The sequence below is a fragment of the Erpetoichthys calabaricus genome, chromosome 5, assembly GCF_900747795.2.
Source record: "Erpetoichthys calabaricus chromosome 5, fErpCal1.3, whole genome shotgun sequence".
NCBI lineage: Eukaryota > Metazoa > Chordata > Cladistia > Polypteriformes > Polypteridae > Erpetoichthys > Erpetoichthys calabaricus.
In genome coordinates, this window is record NC_041398.2 from 95842481 (window position 1) to 95867984 (window position 25504).

The following is a 25504-nucleotide window of genomic DNA, read 5'->3' on the forward strand; positions in this document are numbered from 1 at the left end:
CTCACTTATATGGCACTAGAAATATACTGTTTCTTATTCTTGGCACCTGTCAAAATGAAAAGGTTACCAAGAAGAGGTAAATAAAATTTCAGACCGACTTTCATATAAATATTGTTCAGACGGAGATGAGTTAATTGACACGTGTTTTTTGAGAACAGCTGGAAAACAGCATTTTAACTAGCATGCTTTACATCAACGTGTATGTTCACACACTAAATGTTTGAGATGCTCCCATATTTTATGAAAACTATTTATAATTCCTGTGAAATACAAGAATTTAAACAAACCACAGTTTTCAGTAATATATTTTGGATTACTGAAATTTAGCATTAAATATAAGTTCATTGTTAAAACACAATTGCTCATTTATGTATAAATTGAATAATATAACAAAGTTTACTGTTATGTATTTACTACACAAGAATTATTTTTTAATCATCCATTATCTAAACCAGTAAAATCCAAAAATAATGTCTCTAGGTGCTCCATCTCTGCAGTATTAGATGCAAAGCAGGAAATAAAACTGGTCAAGGCATCATGCTAAGGCAGGGCACACTCACACATACTAAACCATTTTGGACTCACCAATTAACCTTTTGTGCAAGTCTTTGTGATGTGGGAGGAAAACCATAATACCATTCTCAAAGACAGGAGGAAGATGTAAATTTTTATTAAGTAACAATGCCGTGAATTCAGACTTTGTCTACTGCAGCCATTTAGCAACAGCATTAAACATGCCTCTCTGAATTATGTATTGTGCAATTCTTTCTATAGTTTAATTATTCATGTTTTCTCAAGCTGGTTGACCTGGGTGGTTAAAGTCAGCTTCTGGCTAACTTAATGCTCACAGAGTAGTTAAAAGTACATTACACTAGCAATGCAACGTTTACATCAGCGGGAAAATCTGTATTTATTTAAGAATATTTGAAGTACACTACCAATACATAGAAAGGTACAAAGTTTGTCCAGAAAAACGTAGATTCACCACTAAAATGTATTTGCATCTGCCAAGATACAGTTTGGCACCTCCCAGGTCTAATGAGGAATAACACGCAAAGAAGACGGTTGAGTAAAATTAAATTGAACTTTTCATAATTTTACCAATAGTTTAATCTAATTTGTTAGTATTCAGAGGTGGTTTCAACTTGCTGTGTTTGAAATATAGATACAAGAAATCAGCATGAAGAAGAGGTATTATTCATTTTATTTATTCTCACAAGTGCATGTGTCAACGGAATATATTTGTAGCTTCTTAACATATCGCCACTGCACCTTTCTTTGATAAAATGAACTTAAAAATCCACACACACCGACCACAATTGTTAACTGACATACCTGTTCAGAAACTAGAGATGGTACAGTGCTCTGCCATCCCTTTCTTTCAAATAATGGGGATGAAGGGGAAAATTGATTACACAGGGTGTAATACGGGAAATTTTCTAAAATCTATGTCTGGCAATCATGCACGCAGATTGCAAATTTAATTCACACCCCTGTAGATTACCATACACAAAAGAAGTCAAGCAAAGTGACACCTTTTATTGGCCAACTAAAAAGATTGCAATGTACAAGCTTTCGAGGCAACTCAGTCCCCTTCTTCAGGCAAGCTTGCATATTGTAATATTTTTAGTTAGCCAATAAATTGTGTCATTTTGCTTGACTTCTCACTGCATCCACAATGGCTAAATAAAAAATATCTAAAAGTACTGTTTTATAAATAAAATTTATTATTATTACTGTGAAAACCAGGAATATTTCAAATAAGATTTGAAAATAAACTTTTTTGACATAAATAAGCTAATAGAGAAGAAAAACACTGTCAGTTCAGTGTGTTTACTGTATGTTTAAGCACTGCAGGACTCTGTGCTTAAATGACAGTATACATCTATTGATACAAAGCAATCCTTTTATCAGAAATAATTCAGTATATATAAAAGACAATAGCAGCAGTGCCAAATTCAGCAAATAGACATGTGAGCAGCCTACTTTAGAGTATTTACCTTTTGGTGGGAAATAAGATTTGCTTTCAGCCTTATGAGGCCAGTCTACAACCAGATGTCCAAAGCGACGGAAACTTGTGGTTATTTCATCTAAATAAATGAAAATAAAGACAAATAAACTAAAATTGTCTAATGTCAAATAAACTAAAATTGTCTAATGTGTATGAAATATTAAACATACTGGAATCTTTAAGTAACATACTACAAAAAATCTACCACATGCTTATACACCGTTCATGTTCTTTAATGATGTACAAAAAGGCCTATAATCCCTTAATATAGCACAATTTTTAATAAAGACTATATTAAGTAAGTCCTCTTTAATCACTGTACTAGCAGCTGTCTTTGTAAATAACTGTGACAAATTAGGTGCACCCAGGTCATTTCCAGAAAAAGTGGTTTTGCATTATTAAACATTTGTCAATATTTATTAATGTACCTTCATCTATGTCTGGGGGGAGCCCGCCAACGAAAACTTTGCGGGAAAAACGCTCAATCCGTTCACCATTTTGGTGAGCATAGCAGTTGGGAGTGTTAAGGACTCCTGGAACCACCTGATCGCTGTGCCCATCATCAAGCAATCCATCATCAATGGGGAACAGAGAGGAACGTCCTGGAAAAGACAGGAAAGGTAGGATACATTATAAAAAAACAAAACCAAAAAGGCAGCAAACAATTCACTGAAAGATTCTTTTATATTTTGTTGAAAAAGTGCACAAAGGTTCATAATTCATATTAAAAAGTATATGAAAGCTGACATAAAATGCAATTACACCTTGGAAGCCACTGAGATAAAAACAAAGAACACCGAACAAAGTGCACTTCAACAAGAAAGTGCATCAGTTTATGCAGAGCTCCTATAACATTTGATGCAAGTGAGGCAGAAGCATCAACAAACATTTCAACACTTGCTTTACTGCTGTAGTTGGAAACATGGCAAGCTGAGGCCACAAAGCAGGCATACTTGAGGTTATAATTTTGTGAAATTTACAAATATCCTTCAAAAGAAATTTGAAGTCTTTTAAAATAGTCTATACTAATAAATGATACACTAAACAAAAAGAAAAGCTGGTATTATATGTTTCCCTGACATAAGGGTTTTACCATACTTGTTAAACTGTGACTCACAAAAGTAGATGTAATGCAATTCAAAATTTAAAGGACAGCCTGTTATACAATAATGGTCAGGCTTATTATTAAGATGCTATGAAAATACTACAATGTTTAACATGATCAGTTGACCGACTGCTCCCTAAATTGAGTTATCAAGCTCTTGTATTCCTGTGTTCCAGTGTAACTAGAGATAGCACAGAGATAGTATGTTTCAAACTGTTGGACGCATTGGTGTAACTTCTGGGAGATGAGCTGGACACACTTAAGAGGTTACCCCAAGTACATCAGATGGAATCTTCTGATAGAATATAGTAAAGAAATATTAATAGTCTGCAATATTAAACTGACCCAAGTTTTAGTTGTGTTTGCATTTAATTCACAAAGCACCCATGGTGATAGCCATGTCTGCCTGTTTGCCTGAACATACTCGGCTCCATTTGGACCAATTTTGTTAAAAAATGGTACACTTATTCTTCAAGAAAATTTGTTGAAATGATTACATTTTCACTGAGATATCTCAAACAGATGTTCAAAGTTTTGAAATGACAAAATCTCACATTGAAAAGCAGTGGCGAATTTGCAAACTTCCATCCATCCATCCATTTTCCAACCCGCTGAATCCGAACACAGGGTCACGGGGGTCTGCTGGAGCCAATCCCAGCCAACACAGGGCACAAGGCAGGAACCAATCCCGGGCAGGGTGCCAACCCACCGCAGGACAAACACACCCACACACCAAGCACACACTAGGGACAATTTAGAATCGCCAATCCACCTAACCAGCATGTCTTTGGACTGTGGGAGGAAACCGGAGTGCCCGGAGGAAACCCACGCAGACACGGGGAGAACATGCAAACTCCACGCAGGGAGGACCCGGGAAGCGAACCCGGGTCCCCAGGTCTCCCAACTGCGAGGCAGCAGCGCTACCCACTGCGCCACCGTGCCGCCCTGAATTTGCAAACTTGTCTATCTTAAAACAAAGAAATATTCTGCATAACTTCAACTACAAATTAGTTTACAGTTTCAATTTTACCTTTACAGCGGTTGCATGAACTTGTATATTTTGTATATTTTCGAGTTTTACTCATCTGACAGCCGCTTGGCTGTTCAATGCAAGCGAGTCAGGTGCTGGGGAGAACACATATACATTTGTGAATTTCCCATTGGGATTAATAAAGTATCTATCTATCTATCTATCTATCTACACATAAGCAGCTCACACCGAAGCACCCTTCCTCTGCTGCTTTAGGCATGTTAACCCATAGAAGGACAAAAAAGTCACTTCTCTGGAAATAAATGGAAAAGGAAAGCAATTACTTAAGCATATATAAGACTGAATTGATTGAACTCATAGTATCTGCAGATTATTATTATAAACAACAAACATTAAGAACTTGAAGTTAAATTGTGTTTGAACTAATTAATTACAAGGGAAGTGTGCTGCTGCCTTAAGTAATGTAAAGACAGCATGGATTTAATAAGGAAACTGCAGTTGATCTATAGGAAGAACATGGAGCTGCAGTGCATGCATGAAAGACTGCGCTTGCCACTAATAGCAAGGACAGGAAAGGGTAGGTTAACAGTTTGCTTCATGCTGATTACTTAGCGGCATGATGCACAACACTGTTTATACATACCCAAACAGCCACATTTGCTTCCATATATCTTCAGACTGGAATTAAAATCTTTAAGATAATTGTCACTTCATGTTCCCATTATACAATAAATCAGTTCCTTTCAAGTTCTTACTAATTTATATAATTCTAGCAAATTATTGTGTTTAACTAAATTAATATCTAGATGGGGAACTTATTTCATTTGCTCTCCTTTCATAGGGTATTATTAATAGTGATTTTATGCTAGTATTGGTCATTTTGTATTAATAGTTATTTCATTTGCTAATTATTGGGTACTGCTCTATTGGGTATATAGTACTTTCAAAAATGCTATGTTTAAGGAAATTGAACAATTAGTCACAGAACCTGCACCACTAACGCACTTCAATTGATGCCATTTTTATAATTTGAACTTTAATCTGCCACCACAAACCTGTTTTTAACCCCACTGTACTGTAAAATACTGTTAAAAAGCATGTATTTAATGCAGGCTTTGTACACATGTAATTAAACTCTATTACATTATCAGTTTTATTTCTGAATATTACTCATTGGTACAAAAATATTTAATAAATGTAAATGTGGCAAATGACTCCAATTTGAGGTGAATATTCTTATTAGTTAACTTAAGTCGCTGAATACACCTGAATGTAATGCCATGCGGACATTTTCTAACTTGTTACATGCTGCTCCAAAATTCAATGAGTGACTTAATAGGTGTAGTTAGTGAGGAGCCATTATGAATAGTTGGCAAGGGTTGATTGTTTTAAATTTGTTATATTTAATGTACTGTTGTGTTTTTGCTTATTTAAGTAAGAGTACCAATATTCTACTGTGTCTAATGGTAAAACCCAAATAAGTATTTACAGAGAGAGTAAAGTATACTGCTGCATCTCAAATGGACAAATGCTTTGACTAATGGAAATGATTAACAGCACAAATTAACATTCTATAGTAATGCTATTTATTAATTTACATAATTGCACGGTTAATAAAGCATACACAAAGATTTTTGTATGAGTTTCCATCAAACGAAGTGGCTTTACTTTCAAAACAATTCTGAATTATCGGATATACAATCAACATACAACAGACAAATCATGGTAATAATGTTCAGAAATATTATTTAAGACAATTAAATTTAGTTAAATATTGATTTACTTATACATAACTATGATCAATTGATTTTGGTAAACTTTACTATAATTGTTCCTAGATTTTATAAGGAAAATGTAAAATAAATAATAAAATTAGTACTTTTGCACATTACACATAGAAGCAAGGGCTAAAACATGCACGTGATTTAATTAATGCAATAATCACGAGCACTACATTGATCAACAGCTGCCCCACCACTAACAATCATGCTGCAGCAGACGACAACATATGGAAAAACACAAGTAAATTACCTCTTCTTCTCCCATAACTCCTTGCTGCATGTAAACAAAGGTTAAAAAAGTGTTAAGACCATAAAATCTAATGCTACTGGGCCAGATGTACAGTACAGCAAAAAAGCTTCAAATTAGTATTTACTTTAGCAATTTACAAAATATTTTAAACTACTATTGTCACCTTTAGTTACTTAATATTTTACATGACTATCAATATTAAAATGCATTTGAAAAGGTTACATAAACTACATAAAAGGCAAATGACTTAGACATTTTCTCAACCTTAAAAGTATTCAGTTTTTCTGTGCAGCATAAAGACTGTAAACTTGTATATTTTATTAGATTGGAAAATTTTCTATATTAGCAAATCTCAGAGTGAGGATCAAGGTAGGAGGTCGGCAATGCTGATTCTGGAAAGATGCAATGTCTGTCATGATTAAATAGTCATGTTACTTTAGGAGGTTATGAATTCTTTATTTGAAGATCAAGCTAATAAACAGAAGTATGTAGAGGATTCTTAATGCAAAAATATACACAAGACCTATACAGCAATGGAAATGTCAGTGAAATTAAATATAATGAAATAATATACCAAGAAAATCAGAGACATTCATAGCTATACTATTTTCAGACACCCTTATTATGGTCAAGTCAAAGTCACAGGGCTACAGCTTATCTTTGGACTAGAGACAGAAGCTGGAATCAATGGAAGAAAACAAATGGACAGGAAAATCTAAAGTCTATACATTGTGTGGCAGCAGTGGCGGTAGCCCATTAACAATGGAAGCATGTAGCTGTTCTCATAAATAGCAAAACAAAATGCTACTCAGCATTAATTCATACAGCTTTGTAGATCAAATGCACAGGACAGAGTGGCATTGCCCTCTTTTCTTTAGCATTAAGAATGAGTCTTCTTCTACAACTGCATAACTAAACTTCTGCCCCATTTCATAACAGTTAACACTTAACCATGAGCAAGTTTCTCTTTGGAACTGCTGTAGTGACCTTTTGGGTACATCTGGAAATAACGTTATCACTCACAATGGAAAGACTATCCAGGCTCACAGGCACATTTGTCTTGTCCTGCTTATCACCTTGATCAATGAGAACATTTATCAAGATTAAACCTTTACCAACCTTAATAGCTACAATTCTGCACAATGTCCAACCAAAACATGGGGCTTATGTGTCCCAAGAACACTCCTTCTGCTGTCTTTATAATGAAGTACAGTATTTGTAGTAGTTCTTCACTCTTTGTTAAACATTACCTTTATACACCAAATGGTAATCTAATGCCAGACCTTAGATGTGGAAGAAGGTCTGTAATGAAGGTGGATTTTAGTGCTAAACAGAGTGCCATCTTACAACATCAAGGTGCAAAAGCAGGAGGGACTTTATGTCAAAGCAATACATTTGTTTTGCTGGAATAAAGAATTCACTATCACCAACTCTCAGCAGACATAGTTTTATGATAGAAACACAAAATTTGTATGGAAGCTCAATGAGATCATAACAGCATCTGGACAAAGTAAAACACCAAGTATGCAGAGCTTCCTTCCACATGTGTCAGTTAACAATTCTGTCAATCCATGGGTCTTGTAGACATAATGACATAGAATTGCCTCCAAACTATGAGATAGCAGGAACTGAACAAAGTACACTGCTGATTTCTGCTGATTTTCATAATGTCCACACCATAAACAGAGAAAGAGATTGTTGATTTGTGTACACCTTTGCCAATTTATGAACTTTCTGGATTAATTGAAATTAATCTGTCTTCACAGATCTAATGTGTCAGCACCAACTTTAAACATGTTACAGATATTCTATACAAAGAAACTAATAATGCTTTTAAAATTTCCACCATTAAAAAAATAAGTAGCTTTGCAAGCTGTGTACTTCTCTCAAAAATATACATTTTTCATTCTGATTGCCAACATATTTCCTTTCAATGAAAGTGAAAACTGAGTAGTCACTGTGTACCTTAATAAAATTCTAAAGCTGTCATCCACCTAAACAGAAGACAAGCTTCCATCAATCATTACCTTATGTAAGTGGTACTTGGATTACTCCTTAAATCTCTACTGGCTACTGTGTTCTATGGCAGGTTGGCTCATTTATTGATAATAGGCTAATTATTAAATAATGGAGCACAAGGATCACCTGAATAGGACTGGTAATTGGAGAATAGTTGGCATTTCAGTTAGAATTAATTTTAAAAAGCGGAAGAAAAATAGATCAAGTATTAACAAAAATATTATACATAGCGCTCTGAGTACTGAGAAAATCGCTATATAAATGTAATGAATTATTATTATTATTATTGAGTAGAAATATAGGCAATACAGAAAGCCATTGTCTAGCAGCAAAGAAAAAAATAATTTTAATAGTGGCCATTTAGCACAAGAATTAAATAAAAAAAAAAAAATCACAAAATAAAGGCACCTGAACAACACACTGAGTGTACAGAAACCTTTTATAGTAATTTACTAAATGCAGTTTGGTGGCATTAAGTGTAGTTCAGAATAGTGTGGAAGGTGAGCATTTTGCATTTGCAATTTTGCAAATTTTTTTACGCATCAATCTAATTACGGTACTACATACAGCTAGTATTATCTAAAGTGATGGAGAGTTGGGAAAATAATAGAATTTGCACAAGTACATGTATTTTAAAAGCTGTGTCATTTCAGACTTGGCTTTGGAGACGTCTCTGAGCAGTTATGTCTGTATAATTTACTAGATGCTTGACCGAGTTTTATCAGTTTCTGAAATGTATGTTATGTACTTAAGATTTCTTATTTCATAGTTCTGGTTGCTTTGAATTTCTACAACATATGATTGTTTAAAATTTAGTAGCCTTGAATAACTATAATCAAGTTTTCTATAAAGCTTTTATTAAGAAAATAAAATGTATATGTTGCACTCACTAATCTATGATTTGTATTTGGTTGCAGATATGTTAATTGTTATGCCCCTCACGTGTAATATAAATGAATGCAAAACAATAATGGCAGTATAGCTAAGTGTGGATAAAAGTTTTAAAATTATTATAATTTATGTTAAATGTTACTAATATTATTTTGATTTCTGAAGCAGAACCAGAATGAAAGCGACTACATTTCCAAGAATATTGTATTATGACAATCCAAGTTACCTTTCGTTCCTTTTTGAAATCACACCATGATCCATGTCAGGTTGCACATTTGTGGTTAAGAGCTAGTGGTCAGCTGCGGACCCAAAACATCTGGATTACAAAGACCATCAGGAGCAGTTCTTTACAGTGTGAGCTAATAGGAGAACTTCCATTCTCGCCCACCCAGAGACTGCTTGTAAGTAATGTGCTTCCTTGTATTGTCGGTGAAGCTTTCGTTTTCACTCACCCCTCGCATTTCTGTGCAGCATCACCCCTTCACTCCACAATATCCACAGTGCAAATCCTGACAACTATGCCTAGTGCTCTGTTGTGGAATGACACCACGATCCATCCTGTATCTGCCTGTCAGCCCTGGACCCATGACATTTGGATTACAAAGACCCTCAAGAGCAGTTCTTTACAGTGTAAGCTAATGGGAGAAATCCCCTTCTTGGCAACACAGGGATTGCCTGTAACCAGTGCAAACAGATTATCTCTCTCTTCCTGCACAGCAGTGCCATTACACAGTATTAAGGGACGTTAAAGCATACCATTTTATTTTCCTGTACAGTGTAGTTATAGTACATTTCTATTTAAAATTATTTTGGAAATTCTAAATATTACTGTTACATCTCTCAAGCTTACATCTTAAATAATGAGGCTTCAACATAACATGAATAACAAACATGCTGCTGCTACATACACCAGATTAACTACCTGCTTAAAAAAATTTAAGTTTGAAAAAGGTGTTTTTTTAAAAGGTAAAACTAAAGCTGCTTCTTCACCACCTGAGGCCACAGGTGCGCCATGCCCTCGACGCTCTGCAATTCGCATACCAGGAGAAGGTGGGAGCGGAGGATGCCATCATCTACATGCTACACCGATCCCTCTCCCACTTGGACAGAGGCAGTGGTGCAGTAAGAATTATGTTTCTGGACTTCTCTAGCGCCTTCAACACCATCCAACCTCTGCTCCTTAGGGACAAGCTGACAGAGATGGCAGTTGATTCATACCTGGTGGCATGGATCGTGGACTATCTTACAGACAGACCTCAGTATGTGCGTCTTGGGAACTGCATGTCTGACATTGTGGTCAGCAACACAGGAGCGCCGCAAGGGACTGTACTTTCTCTGGTCCTGTTCAGCCTATATACATTGGACTTCCAATACAACTCGGAGTCCTGCCACGTGCAAAAGTTCGCTGATGACACTGCTATAGTGGGCTGCATCAGGAGTGGGCAGGAGGAGGAGTACAGGAACCTAATCAAGGACTTTGTTAAATGGTGCGACTCAAACCACTTACACCTGAACACCAGCAAAATCAAGGAGCTGTTGGTGGATTTTAGAAGGCCCAGGCCCCTCCTGGACCCCGTGATTATCAGAGGTGACTGTGTGCAGAGGATGCAGACCTATAAATACCTGGGAGTGCAGGTGGATGATAAACTGGACTGGACTGCCAATACTGATGCTCTGTGCAAGAGAGGATTAGCCGATTATACTTCCTTAGAAAGCAGGCGTCCTTCAACATCTGCAATAAGATGCTGCAGATGTTCTATCAGACAGTTGTGGAGAGTGCCCTCTTCTACGCGGTGGTGTGCTGGGGAGGCAGCATAATGAAGAAGGACGCCTCACACCTGGACAAACTGGTGAGGAAGGCAGGCTCTATTGTAGGCACAGAGCTGGACAGTTTGACATCCGTGGCAGAGCGATGGGAGCTGAGCAGACTCCTGTCAATCATGGAGAATCTACTACATCCACTAAACAGTGTCATCTCCAGACAGAGGGGCAGCTTCAGCGACAGACTGCTGTCACTGTCCTGCTCCACTGACAGACTGAGGAGATTGTTCCTCCCCCACACTATGCGACTCTTCACTTCCACCCGGGGGGGGGGGGGGGGGGGGTAAACGTTACCATTATACAAAGTTATTGTCTGTTATACCTGCACTTTTATCACTCTTTAATTTATTGTTTTTTTATCAGTATGCTGCTGCTGAAGTATGTGAATTTCCCCTTGGGATTAATAAAGTATCTATCTATCTATCTATCTATCTACAGTTAGGTCCATAAATATTTAGACAGAGACAACTTTTTTCTAATTTTGGTTCTGTACATTACCACAATGAATTTTAAATGAAACAACTCAGATGCAGTTGAAGTGCAGACTTTCAGCTTTAATTCAGTGGAATGAAAAAAAACGATTGCATAAAAATGTGAGGCAACTAAAGCATTTTTTAACACAATCCCTTCATTTCAGGGGCTCAAAAGTAATTGGACAAATTAAACAACTGGAAAAAAAATTTTCATTTCTAATACTTGGTTGAAAACCCTTTGCTGGCAATGACAGCCTGAAGCCTTGAACTCGTGGGCATCACCAGATGCTGCGTTTCCTCCTTTTTAATGCTCCGCCAGGCCTTTACTGCAGCGGCTTTCAGTTGCTGTTTGTTTGTGGGCCTTTCTGTCTGAAGTTTAGTCTTCAACAAGTTAAATACATGTTTAATTGGGTTAAGATCAGGTGACTGACTTGGGCATTCAAGAATTTTCCACTTCTTTGCTTTAATAAACTCCTGGGTTGCTTTGGCTGTATGTTTTGGGTCATTGTCCATCTGTATCATGAAACGCCGCCCAATCAATTTGACTGCATTTAGCTGGATTTGAGCAGACAGTATGTCTCTGAACACCTCAGAATTCATTCGGCTGCTTCTGTCCTCTGTCACATCATCAATAAACACTTGTGTCCCAGTGTCACTGGCAGCCATGCACGCCCAAGCCATCACACTGCCTCCACCGTGTTTTACAGATGATGTGGTATGCTTTGGATAATGAGCTGTTCCATGCCTTCTCCATACTTTTTTCTTGCCATCATTCTGGTAGAGGTTGATCTTGGTTTCATCTGTCCAAAGAATGTTTTTCCAAAACTGTGCTGGCTTTTTTAGACGTTCTTAAGCAAAGTCCAATCTAGCCTTTCTATTCTTGAGGTTTATGAGTGGCTTGCACCTTGCAGTGCACCCTCTGTATTTACTTTCATGCAGTCTTCTCTTTATGGTAGACTTGGATATCGATACGCCTACCTCCTGGAGAGTGTTGTTCACTTGGTTGGCTGTTGTGAAGGGGTTTCTCTTCACCATGGAAATGATTCTGCGATCATCCACCACTGTTGTCTTCCATGGACGTCCAGGTCTTTTTGCGTTGCTGAGTTCACCAGTGCTTGCTTTCTTTCTCAGTATGTACCAAACTGTAGATTTTACCACTCGTAATATTGTAGCAGTTTCCTGGATGAGTTTTTTCTGTTTTTTCGCAGATTAAGGATGGCTTCTTTCACCTGCATGGAGAGCTCCTTTGACTGCATGTTGTCTGTTCACAGCAAAATCTTCCACATGCAAGCACCACACCTCAAATCAACTCCAGGCCTTTTATCTGCTTAATTGATAATGATGGACTTGCGCACACCTGCCCATGAAATAGCCTTTGAGTCAATTGTCCAATTACTTTTGAGCCCCTGAAATGAAGGGATTGTGCTAAAAAAATGCTTTAGTTGCCTCACATTTTTATGCAATCGTTTTGTTCACCCCACTGAATTAAAGCTGAAAGGCTGCACTTCAACTGCATCTGAGTTGTTTCATTTAAAATTCATTGTGGTAATGTACAGAACCAAAATTAGAAAAAAGTTGTCTCTGTCCAAATATTTACGGACCTAACTGTATCTATCTATCTAAGTCATTTTCATTTAGGTATAAAATACAATCTTTTCAGATAACAACAGATTTCTATAATTGGCAGGAGTTAAGAAAAAAATGACTATAGAAAAGTATTGCATACATCAAGAATCACAGTAAAGCAACTGAATACAGGAATAACAGTTAATAACTGTTACACCAGACTTTAGTTTACAAATAACATTTAATATTTCAGGTCCTTGAATAAATTTTATTTTCATAAAGCATGCAGAACAGGTTTCTCAGGAAGAATAACATTATGAACTATAAAACATACCTCATTAGGACTAAAAAGTCAAAAGAATGGAAAATGACATTATGGACTATCTAGCTGGAATACGATATTTTTAGATCAAAGTGTAAAATTTAGGTCAACCAGGCAGGTGGTGAAAGCTTAATACAATGAATGTACTGCCTCTGATGAACAGAAGAGGAAGCAGAGTGGCGTGGGAATATATAGTGGGGCTTGTGATCTTTGTTCAACCAAAGGAAGTTAGAAATCAGCAGGTTTACTACCATAAACATTTTGTGAGAGAGCTGGCCGAAGAGCTTTTTTTAATTTTTTTTTGGGACAGCTGTTCATACTTGTTCTTTTGGAATGATCATTTGAACCATCAAATACTAAATTCTTTATCATTTATCATGAAACACAATTATTATTTTAGTAATTACCCTTCTTTTCTGGGGTTATCAACTTCTGCCAGGACCATAGCCAATTCAGTAAACAATGCTTCAGTCCTACACATTTTGAAAACGTCCTACACATTTTGAAAACTAGCAGACACTACAGTAGGTAAACCAACCAAATAATAAGTTTGTTCTCCAGGTTTCCTCAGAATAACCTAAAGTTGCCCGGACATGGACTCAATATGTAGGACAAAGATGCTGCACTATGAAGACTTCAGTCTCCCTCAGAGCTGCTGCGATCTACCTGGCAGCAGATATAGCATATACTCCACCTAGCAGGTTCTATTTAAACTTACAAATTCTAAATTGGGTTGAGATGTGGTTACTACATTGGCCAGTGCATCAAGCTGTATACATCATACTTTTCCAGGGATCATTTCAGGTCATTCCTAGATCTGAGGCATGAAACATCAATCTGCTAACAAAAACCATATGCTGAACTGCACACTATAGCTACAGTATGATGGGATCTTCCTGATCATCAGCTACATTCAGATATACTATGGCATTAATAAATGTTTCTGCTTGCATCAAGGCTGAGCTTGTACCAGAAAAATAAGCTAAACAACCTTCTAGACCCAGAAGGAAAGATCTGTTTTAAACTAAAGACTTTCACTACTTTCTGGTCCTTCTATCAAAGATTGTTCACAATTCACTAAAGAAAGAAAAGTTTTTGCAGCCCATCAGCCCCAGATTTGGAAATCAAAGCTGTTCTCAGCTGCCTCCTCTTCTCTCAGCCCATGTCGGCTTGTTTCTATGCATAGGACAAGTACTGATTCGATGTTTTTCTAGCAATGGTGCAGAGTCCCTACACCCAAGACAACGTAATGAGTAAGAGCTTCAGCAGGTTTGATGTTACCAACATACATAAACAACATGTTTATATATTAAGCCTTATTCATTTCCTCCCTGAACTGCACAAACATTCTACTTATGTGTGCTTGCCTACCTGATTTAGTTAACTTGTCAAAATGTATGATGCAGTCACTGATTAAGTAATCAGTTATTGGAACGAGGAGGCCTGCTTCATTAAGGGGTACTTAATGCATGGAGACAGCAAATCACAAAGTTCCTTAAAGTACCTTTACAATTTTACACAATGACATCACATATTTCCTTTTCATTTGAAAAAACTATCACCAAAGAGAGGTGAGAGACTGGTGATGGTGATCGAAACAATAGATAGGGTGGCTTTTATTTTGCAGATACTACAGGCACTTCAACGGCTAACAAAAATCCGATCCAAAATCTCTTTTCAACCCATTCACAAGAAAGTAGAACACACAAAACCGAGTTAGAAACTAAATACCTGTTTTTTAAGTTTTTAGTTCATATGAACACTTTTTTTTCTTCAGCTCCGACTCACTCTCCGTTGCATTCTCTATTTACAAAATGAGCTGTGGTCTACCCAGCTACCCACAGCCAAAACAGTCAAAAAACTAAAAAGTCACAAGACTGAGATGATGAAAACAAAATTAAGCCTGTGGTAAAAACTTTATTATTCAATTCTCTACTTCTAATCATTTAGCCTTACATAGTATGATGAAAAAATTTACTGAGCACTAAGTGGTGGCATGTATTTATGACATATTTTTTTAATGATTAGGTGTGTCTGTGAAATTTGAAAGAGAGAGGCTGAACAATATTAGCACATTTAGCTAAACCAGAAAAGCAGTGTCCCTTTATGTAACAGACTTGGAATTGAGCCAGTAGCTTATTTGCTGCTGTACAGGCGATGTTACTATTCCAGGAATTCAAAATGTTCTGAGTCAAGCAGCCTGCCCCTTTAAGCTTAAGATATGGCACTTTTATTACGTTTCATTGTTAGAGGATGAATTTATGCTGTGGACTATAGCAGATAATAACTGAGGCCTGTTATATTAATGCTTTAGAAATAAGTCTGAAATAAAATTAAACTGAACCTCCAAAACCATTACTCAGTGACTTACACAAGAGAATTACAAAGGATAAAGCTTATAAAATATAGCATTCTTGAAATGCTGAACAATAATTAAAATCAGTGTGCAGAATTCAAAGAGCTCCCATGAAATGCACAAGTTATCTGACATCTAACTGTTATTTAAGCTGCCAAGAAAATGTTTGAAAATATGAAAGCACTAGTAAATGGGGGTGGGGGTTCTCAATATGTACTTCATTTCATACAATTTTTATATTTTCACTAGCAGTAATTAGCTAATTATATTATTTAATCCCAGCAGTGAACCTTCAATGTATGCAGACATGAAAGTTTTCTTTTTTTGCCATTTTTCATTAGTATTTCACATTATTTCAACTGTTGATAATCCTTTAATAGTACTTACGTTACATAGGTCATTATTTTTAACTAAAAATTTGTCACCATAATGACAAAACATAAATATGAAGTAACTGAAGAGAGAGAGAGAGAGAGAGAGAGAGGTTAGGAACATGCGCTGATACAGCACATTGCTGCACCCACCACATGACAAACCAACTCAGGATCCCAGGTTAGGACCCGAGTGCAGCCATGTACTGGGTGACACCTCAGCATCACACTAGTTCAGATGGAGTAGAACAGTGTGAGGTTTTTTATGGTGACTGGAGTATAAGCGACAATTCCCAGTCTCCTTTAATGGACAAGGACTGAATAAAACATTACAAAAAGAATGAAACTGATGAAAAAAATATCTTGGGAAGCATTTTTTAATTTTTATAATCTTTTTATTCTTTAAATAAAGATACAGAATGTAATCCTATCCTTTTTAGTCAAGTAATGATCAGGTAAGATTTTGAAAAATGCTTCATATACTATATCTCTCTACTTTTTTAGAATAAACTTATTTAAATATGCATACATCATTACTGAACTTCATGAAACAGCAGCCTATCAAGGCAGGGTCTGTGCAAGAACAGTGCAAACCACAATACCACTGTTCCATCCTGACTTGGTCTAGGCCAGCTAAATTGCATTAGGATATGTAATCATAATATGAAGAATGATATTAAAATTACACACACAGTAAGCTTTGAATATATACATTTTAAACTAGTGCCATGTATATTTGAATGTTTTAATCCATATCCTCTAATTTCATTAGAAATAATAGCTTTGCAGAAATAATAGTTTATGCTCCAATGCTTCGTTGTGTCCTGTAAGTTCATCACAAAAATAATCTGACCAAATGCCACCACTCTGTTGTCACATCTTCATGGAAACATCAAAGTGGATTACATTTTTTCCTTCTGCCTTTTTGTCTCATTCTAGTTATTCTCATATGAAGCAAATAAAAAAAAATCACATATAAAGTGAAATGTAAAATAAAATGTACATTTTTGAGGAAAACATATAACAATACATTTCTGTAGATATTACATCCTCAAGGCTTTTGAATTTGCATAAAGTCAAGAGGTTATTCAAAAATACTGATTTGAATATTTAATGTAAAGTTCTATTATCTGTACTCCGTAGGAAAATGTACTGTACCTACAAGACCAGGATTTTTACATGTCAGGATAAACCAAATATTATACTTAAAAGATCATTATTTAAATCAAAATAATAATCAAATGTCATACCTAGATAAAGTATTAAAAGAACAAAGAAGTTAAGGAAACATGATACTTGTTACAGTCAGTATGAAAGGAGCAAAAAAGGCTTTACTCTGAAGAGGCCACATTTTGGTCTGCTACCAGATGATGACAGCATAAAATTGTAATAAAAGTTTCAGGGCAAGCTTAAATAAATAGCATACCATATATTTATTTATAAACATTTTTATTTATGCTGCAGACACATAACACAAACTCTATACACTTAGCTATAAAAGAGAGAAACCTAACATAACCAAAGGTAAACCATGTATCCAATAGAAATATCTTACCCACAACTAAGAACTGCATCTATACATCTGTTTTACAGCCTGCTTTTTTCCATGTTTTGTTGAAGGGGATTGCTATCCCACTACCATTGGGTAAGACAGGAATCAAACCTGGAGTGAAGCTAGTCTTTTGCAGCACATAAAATAGTGCGCACACCAACTCAAACATAAAAGAAATCAATACAATAGTGCACACACCAACTCAAACATAAAAATAAATCAATACATAGTGCACACACCAACTCAAACATAAAAATAAATCAATACAATAGTGCACACACCAACTCAAACATAAAAAAATGAATCTAATATGCTTATTATGGCAGCAAAATCTAAGAAGCCAAATTTAATTTGTTTTTGGTTGTCACCCCCTGCAAAATACTGTATATACTAATTATTAAGCCATCTTAACTACTTTCACAGCCTTAGCTTACATATACTGATGACTTCTTGTTAAAAAAACACACAAAACATATAAATAATGCACAGTGGCAACGCCACCACCACTTAAAATTGTCATCCAATAATTTCATGGTTATGTCAGACCATTCAGCCCATTATTATTGTCATCTTAGTATATCCAATTAAGGAAATAAATACAAAAATAAAAAAAACTAAACACAGGATAAAAAATGACTAAGGCAATGAATCAAAGGTGACTAAAAGACCACTGGTAACATTAACCTAAACACTTAGTTATAACATTTTTTACATACAATTAGTGCAGAAGGCACAACAAAAATATGCCCAATATATACAGTATTTTATTCTCACCAGTAAAACCGACACAAAAATAAGAAGATGAAGAAGATACAATGGCATGGACTCAAATATGGTTCATACTCCTTCCTGCAATGTGTACAAAAGAAAATAAAAAAAAAACATAATGCCGCCGTAAGTGTACAACTCTATGACAGCAATCCAGAAGACTAGTATTGACAGGTAATGCTGTTTTCTTGTAGGAGCATGTTTCCCAAAAGCTTTAAAGATAACTAGTAAAATCTGTCATGTTCTTACATATAGGTAGAACAATCAATGTAGAGACAGAAGACGCTTCAAACACTGACAGGTTTTATTGAATGATCAAAAATCCTGAAGTTAATTTGTTTAAAGGTGCTAGTTTTCCCACCGATATGTCATACAATACAACACTAACTGATTTTTAATAAAGGAGGTCGGAGAAGACTGTTGCCCAGGTGATTCACCAGTTGCAGCTTTATGGAAGAGTGGCAAAAAGAACTTTAATGCTAAAAAAACAAAAAAAAAACATGCACATGACATCAGGAACAGGGTAGACTCAGAAGTCAGCTGTAATAAACTTCTGTGGTCTGATGATACCAAAATTTAGCTTTCAGGCCATTAAACACCATGTTTGGCATAGGCCAAGCACTACACATTGTCAAAAACATGATCCCCACTGTGAAGGATTGTGATGTGGTGAAGATGCTTCTCCTGATTGGGTCCTGAAAGGCTTGTAAGGGTAGAGAGTACAATGAATGTGTCAAAATACTGGGAAACCCAGGAGGAAAACCTGCGGCAGTCTGCAAGAAAAACCTGTGCTTTAGGAAAAGATCTTGTTTCCAACTAGATGGCAACCTCAAGCATAAATCCGAAACTACACAAAATGGCTTAAAACAACATTGTCTTGTAGTGGCAAAATCAGAGCCCAAACCTCAATCCAACTGAGAATTTGTGTCTGGAATCGAAAAAGCCTGTTCACACAGAGCTTAATCAGTTTTTGCAAAGCAGAATGGGGAAAAATTGCAGTGTCCCCATGTGCAAAACTAACAGAGAGAGAGACCCGTGCACACAGAGTCAAGGCTGAAATTGCTGTCAAAGATGCATCTACTAAATACTGACTTAAAAGAGGTGAGTGTTTAATATTTGTAATTAATCTTGAAGAGGCCTTCTGTGTTGATTAGTGTCAAAAAAGCCAAATTACAACTGTGATTGAATGTTGCATAATAATAAAATGTGAAAACTTCTAAGGAGGTTAATACTTTATAAAGGCCCACCTTACATACATGGTTTTAAAATGCCGAAATTAATTCCTAACATAAAGCTATACTTACCCTGTAATGCTCTCAGAAGTTGGTACCTACTACTTGCTATTGCAATTACAAGTTTAAAAAAAAAGGCTACCAAACGAACACCCTCTCAAACTCTTGGACAAGGAGACACACGTGTATCACTCAGTCCTTGAATAACTAACTGGCTACTGGATTTCTGATCTGAGAGGAAACCAGTGATGAAATTGAAGGATATGATCACTAAGCCTCTTATCTCAGGAACATGGGCTCCCTTTACTCATTACACAACTTGACTGCCTGCCCAACTTGACATGTACAATCTGTAACTGATTATGATGCGTTTGCATCTAGGAGCGAAATGACAGAACTGGTTAAATGTTGTACCTTATAAAATCTGGACACAACTGTGAATAAAACAAACAAAAAATGCTGGTAGATTTAAACCAAATAAAAAGAACACTCTCAATGTTGTTCATTGAAGGCCATGCTGTAGAGGTGGTGAGGTTTAATTTCCTTGGTACCCCTCAACTCTCCAATGTGGTAGGTAAACATATTTGTTGTGGTCAAGAAGAAGTAACAGATCCCATCTTAAAGAGTTAAAGAGGGTCCAAATGTTACAGCATGGCAACATTTACACCACTGTCAAGAAGCAGATAGATGGGCTGCTGTGCCACTTTTTCAAAGCCACTGGTTATCATCTCTCTACTGTGGATTCATTAGTGAAACTTTTCCCAGCCTCTGTTGTCTGTTCTTCCATCTGCTAAATGGGTTATGAGAAAAATTAAGACTACAAGATTTCACAATATGAATTACTCCCAAGCAATGACATTGATTAGCTAGACTTTAATTTAGAGCTTTCATCAAAAATCTGATGAATATGTGTTTCTATGATATGACCTGCCTGGGCGGTATAATTATAATGATTGACAATGACCAATATAACAATAGTCACTCTTGCACTACAAATACATGTTTACATTATTTGCAAGCTATTTTATTTATCTATTTCTATTATTGCACTCAATTCATATGTGCATTATACCTAAGCGGAATATTTAGTTTTCCTATTGTATTGTATTATATTGTATTGTATTACAATTTAATTATGCCCATATGTGAATGCACCTTTAGGACTGCTGCAATTTTGTTGTACTAAGTGAAATGACAATAAATGGAATCTGGAATCTGGTATTGTAGAATTATTAGTTGTCCTATTCTTTTTTTATATGTCTGTTGATGTTTTACGTATATGTGCTTCATCAAGTTGTATTCCCTTCAACTGGCTTTACTGTGTTAGTGAAGATAAAAATGAGATACTGTAAAATGGGAAAGCAACAAGCTATAGATTACAGATATTTAATTTTACCTTGAAAGGTAAGAGACATAAGGTTTTTTCTTTAGTCATGTTTACTATGTGGTTGCAGCCACACAGACAAGAATAAAAAGCACATAAGGGAAATGGGTTATAATTCACAAAAGTTAGAAATACAGTATATGTATAATTTAAAAATAGTTTCTTGATTGAAGTATTTCTATTTTTTAAAGCAGTATAGCACCTGGGGGGGAGGTTTTTGATGGGGGTTAGAGATTAGGAATTCATGTAGCTCTGTCAGCTATCATCCCTGATTTACTGATAATAGGTGCTGTACGTAATGGGTGGCACTCATCAGCCGCATTCATCAGTTCCTTCATTATTGACCTTTGCCATATGCAAATCAAGTAATCCAGATCAGCACCAATAATTTTGGCTGCCTGTCTGTTAACCTTTTTCAAGGCTTTTTGAATTTTGATTTGTCAAGTTATTAATTCAGCTGCCAAAGTTCGTTTAGGAACTAAGGCGATGACAGACTGGATCATGTTGTGATAAAAAGACAGCACGAGTCCCCTGTACATAGAAATATTGTTACACAACCAAGACAAACAAGGCATAAATATAAACCAATAAAACATAATTGCCCTGACTCAAAGAAACAATGAATAATGAAGTGACATTTGCAGTTCACAATGCTATCAATCTGAATCCTGCTAATGGTATGAAAGTCAAGTCTAGAAGGTGCAGAATGTTATTTGTATCATGGCTGCCAGAAAAAAGGCAGAGTAAAATAGTAAAAGTACACTGCAAATTATGCAAAACCATATAACTATTCTTTTTTATTTATAACAACCACGTATCACATTCAAGATAAAACAATGTGGTGCGTGAGACCTTTTAGGTGTAAATACAGTTCAAGTTAATAGTATGTTCTATAAATGACAGTGACTGGTATTGATTTTGATCTCAGCAGGACATTTTCAATTATAAGAAACTCCTCATCACAAAGCACTTACTAGTATTTCTCTGGACCACTGTTGTAAAGAGCTGACTTCGTTTCACAAAGTGCTAAATATCACACTGTGCACTTAAATGCATTTCTTGGATGTTCTTAAGAAAGCCAAAATTAAAAGAAGAAACCATTTGAACTGCAGGATGAAAAATGCCACAGAATAATGCCAAGTTCTACATCCAAAACTGCCAGTTTTTGTATGCCACCACCATCTATTATGTTGCAAGCATTTGTGCCACAGTAGCTACAATTAACAAGGAAATTATGTTCTGGTAAGCACACTATATTATTCAAGTAAACCTTAATTTTCTAACATAAATAATATTTTTCTGGTTTCCTCAACCTCAGCATTTTTGGAACATCAATCTGGTCTGCTAAACTGTAATAAACACATTTATTTTTAATTAATACAATTCTTGGGTGATACCCCTATGCTATCATAAGACTTAAAAATTTGGTTCCAGACTATAGGGTGAAGGCAAGGACAAACACAAGGAGTGGCAAAATACCAACCAAGTACAAAGCATTAAATTGTACAAACAAGCAACACCCATCAATGTTGTATTTAGACAGTACACTTCCATGACCTCCTGTTTATCCTTTGCTTTGTGTAACAGCAAGTAGAATATGGCAGGGGGTGTATAGCGCAATCATTCCTTTCATTTTTTTCAAAAGCATTTACTATTATGACAATAGAAATCCTTGTGCAAGTATTTTTCATAGTTATTCTATTGAATATGATCTTCAAATATCCAATTAATTAGCAAACTATTGATATTGACTCCAAGACTGGTATCCTTTGAACATTGGCTGCCAATGTTAGGCCCTTATTTCACATGGCACTGAAAAGGTAGCTGCTGGCATTCTACAAACAGCTAGGATTATACATCTACCTTTGCCAGTTTATTGATAAGGAATTACAGTGAAAAAGAACATTGAGATGCTGGGTAGCCATTAAATGTGAGGAATTTACTTATGTATTATTTTTAGACAAGCATACACTTTGTGCACTTGGGTATGTTACATTGTCAGGAGACGGTGGGTAGATGCTTGGACTGGTGCTGGTCAGCTAACTACGTAAATCCATAGAGATGGGGAACGAGAATAAAATCTAATCCTTTCTGTTCGAAAGTAACAAAACACAAACACAAAGTGGAAAGTGGAGAAGAATGCCATCTCATATAAAAGCATTACTGGCACTGCATGCAATTTCAGAGCACACAAAGTGCACAAGGCACCACCTGGTTCTCTTTCAAAGGTAAAATACATGCAAATATAAAGTAGGTCATAAAACTGACACCTCTGAATTTAGCAGACCTCACATTATTTTCCATAATACAGGGATATCACCTGGATGATAAAGTTCATGAATTAATGTCATCCTAAGGCTTTGTCGATCCCTACAACACACCAATATTACCTGAAAAACCAGTACTATCTATCTCTTCTTCCACCTACCAGTACCAAGCAGCAATCAATTGTTGCTACCATCATAAAATGTTAATTACTTATTTATTAAGACTGCTTCTGGAGGAAAATTTCTGTCTGAATGAACTACAACAGAACTCGGCTGACATTTCCAAAATAACACGTACCCTATCTGACAGTATGACTGTTTTATGCATCAGCTTTTCTTGTTCTTTGCAATGAACTTTGAAATGCTTATAGCAAAAAAACAGAGCAACACAATAGTCAGCACTGTAGCTGAAAATGCACAGAGAAATTAATTTAAATAAAATTAAATAAATTCATCAAGATGAAATTCATATAAGCAAAAAGGCTATTTCTTCCAAATGCAGATGATGCTCTTGTAAATGTTATGTGCAACCTTTTCTTACTTCTTCACCACAATTCTTAAAAGTAAATTTTCCTATTCATCATAATAGTTACTGAATATATCGCACTTCAAGAGTATTTCCATGATAAAAATTGCTTTATTTTTCCAAACATTTATAGACAGAAATGTGTGAGACCTGGGTTGTACAATAGACTGGCACTCTGGCCAGTGTTGGTTGCTGCTTTGTGCCAGGATATTCTCTAAACTCCTCTGACCATGACATGAATTAAATTGGTCTAACTTATGGAATAAAGATTAAGCATAAGTAAAAGCGGTGCAAAACCTAATGGTACACAGCAAAAGATTAAACTGTTTTTAGGCAGAATACACGTAATGTACAATTCCTGGATTATAAACAGAATGCAGCAAAAATGATGTGTAAGTACATACAGTTACTAGTGAATAGAAGGAAAAACTGATGTGTTTCCAGTGCCAGCAAAATGCTTTGTGACCTTTTCACAGCCTGATGTAATGCGATGAAGTCACATGCATTTAGTGCAGAGCAATGGAAAAAGCAGCTGCTGTATTCAACCAGTGTGTCAGCCACTGAGAGCTGCCTAGCAATGAGCAAAACTGATCAATGTGACCTGGCCATGTGTGCGCCTTGACTCTAAAGACTGCTGAACACGACTGCTCCCTGAAAATGTCTTCACTGCACATTGCTAAGTTTAACAAGCATCAATGACCACTTAAGGTGTCTAAATGCAGTTAAGAAGGTTTTTTTCTCATTTAAAACACAATAATAAAAATTTAAAAAAATGGATGGATGGAAAAAAAAAATATTGACTGACTCGGGATTCCAAAAAACGTACTTATTTTATCATACAAGCAAAGAAGCAGTTATTTTAGTATATTCATGAGTTAAGCTCAAAATTGAGTAGCTGATTTATCATGTGAAATCCTTTATTCAAACAATACAGAATTCCTTCCATGATATCAGACAACATCTAAGGTAACATAAATAGTTTCCCATTACTTTTTTCTTGTTTTGAAGGACCACCAATGATGACAGATAAGTGGTACAAATCATGGTATACAAACAGTTAGAGACAAAATGAGATTGATGAATGACAGTACAATCAAATGGAATAGTTGAAAATATCCTGGACAAGGCCACATCCTTAACAGTTTCATGCACAGCTATGCCTAGGGCAAATAAAGAATGATCCAACAGTGCTGATCTTGAAGCCAGTAGGAGTCAACTTATTTGTGAAAATAGATGGTTTAAAGTGTGAAACAATTTATGTGGGTTCCATTATAGACAAATGTATAAAAAAAATTATTGAGGGCAGTGAAACAAAAATATTGGACAAATGAGTATTGGGAAAATGTTGCCTCAATTCCAGTTTCTTCACACTAATGATGGGACCGAATTAGAGTGACAGACCTATGATGGCTGGCCATTGTGCTAGATGATTATTTTGTGGTTTAGAAGCTACTACCTTGGCACCCAGTAACTGATATAGGTGAATGAACACCTAAATGTCACAGCATACCTGAATGTTGCTGATGACAAAATGCATTATCATTTAACAAAAGTGACGACTATTACTTCCAGCAATACCTCAACCAAATGAGAAGGCTTGTTTGCAATCTGCAAAAATTAAGGGAAACAACTGCATCTTAATGGGTCAATATTTCAGTGGCATACAGTACATATGATAATCTACAAAGTGGAAGTGAGGTTTATCTAGCAGTAAAGGTCAAGCTGCTTGTTTATTACTGGAAAGAAATGCTTAATAAACTAGCTATTTTCATAAGCATATCTTGCTTAGGTACAAAAGGTGTCAAATATTATTGACAC

At 35.9% G+C, this 25504-nt stretch overlaps 1 protein-coding gene across 2 annotated transcripts in view; it reads right to left on the bottom strand.

Annotated features, from left to right (window-relative positions):
- cpeb2 (cytoplasmic polyadenylation element binding protein 2) overlaps nucleotides 1-25504 on the bottom strand; it is a 128259-nt gene that overhangs the window by 28168 nt on the left and 74587 nt on the right. Inside the window, exons 5-7 of one of the 2 annotated variants that reach the window (XM_028801800.2) lie at nucleotides 6139-6162; nucleotides 2440-2613; nucleotides 2001-2090 (exon numbers count right to left, since the gene is read on the bottom strand). In XM_028801800.2, the coding sequence (XP_028657633.2) occupies nucleotides 2001-2090; nucleotides 2440-2613; nucleotides 6139-6162 (288 nt within the window). The remainder of the gene's footprint in view (nucleotides 1-2000; nucleotides 2091-2439; nucleotides 2614-6138; nucleotides 6163-25504) is intronic. The other variant, XM_028801801.2, reaches the window with a different exon arrangement.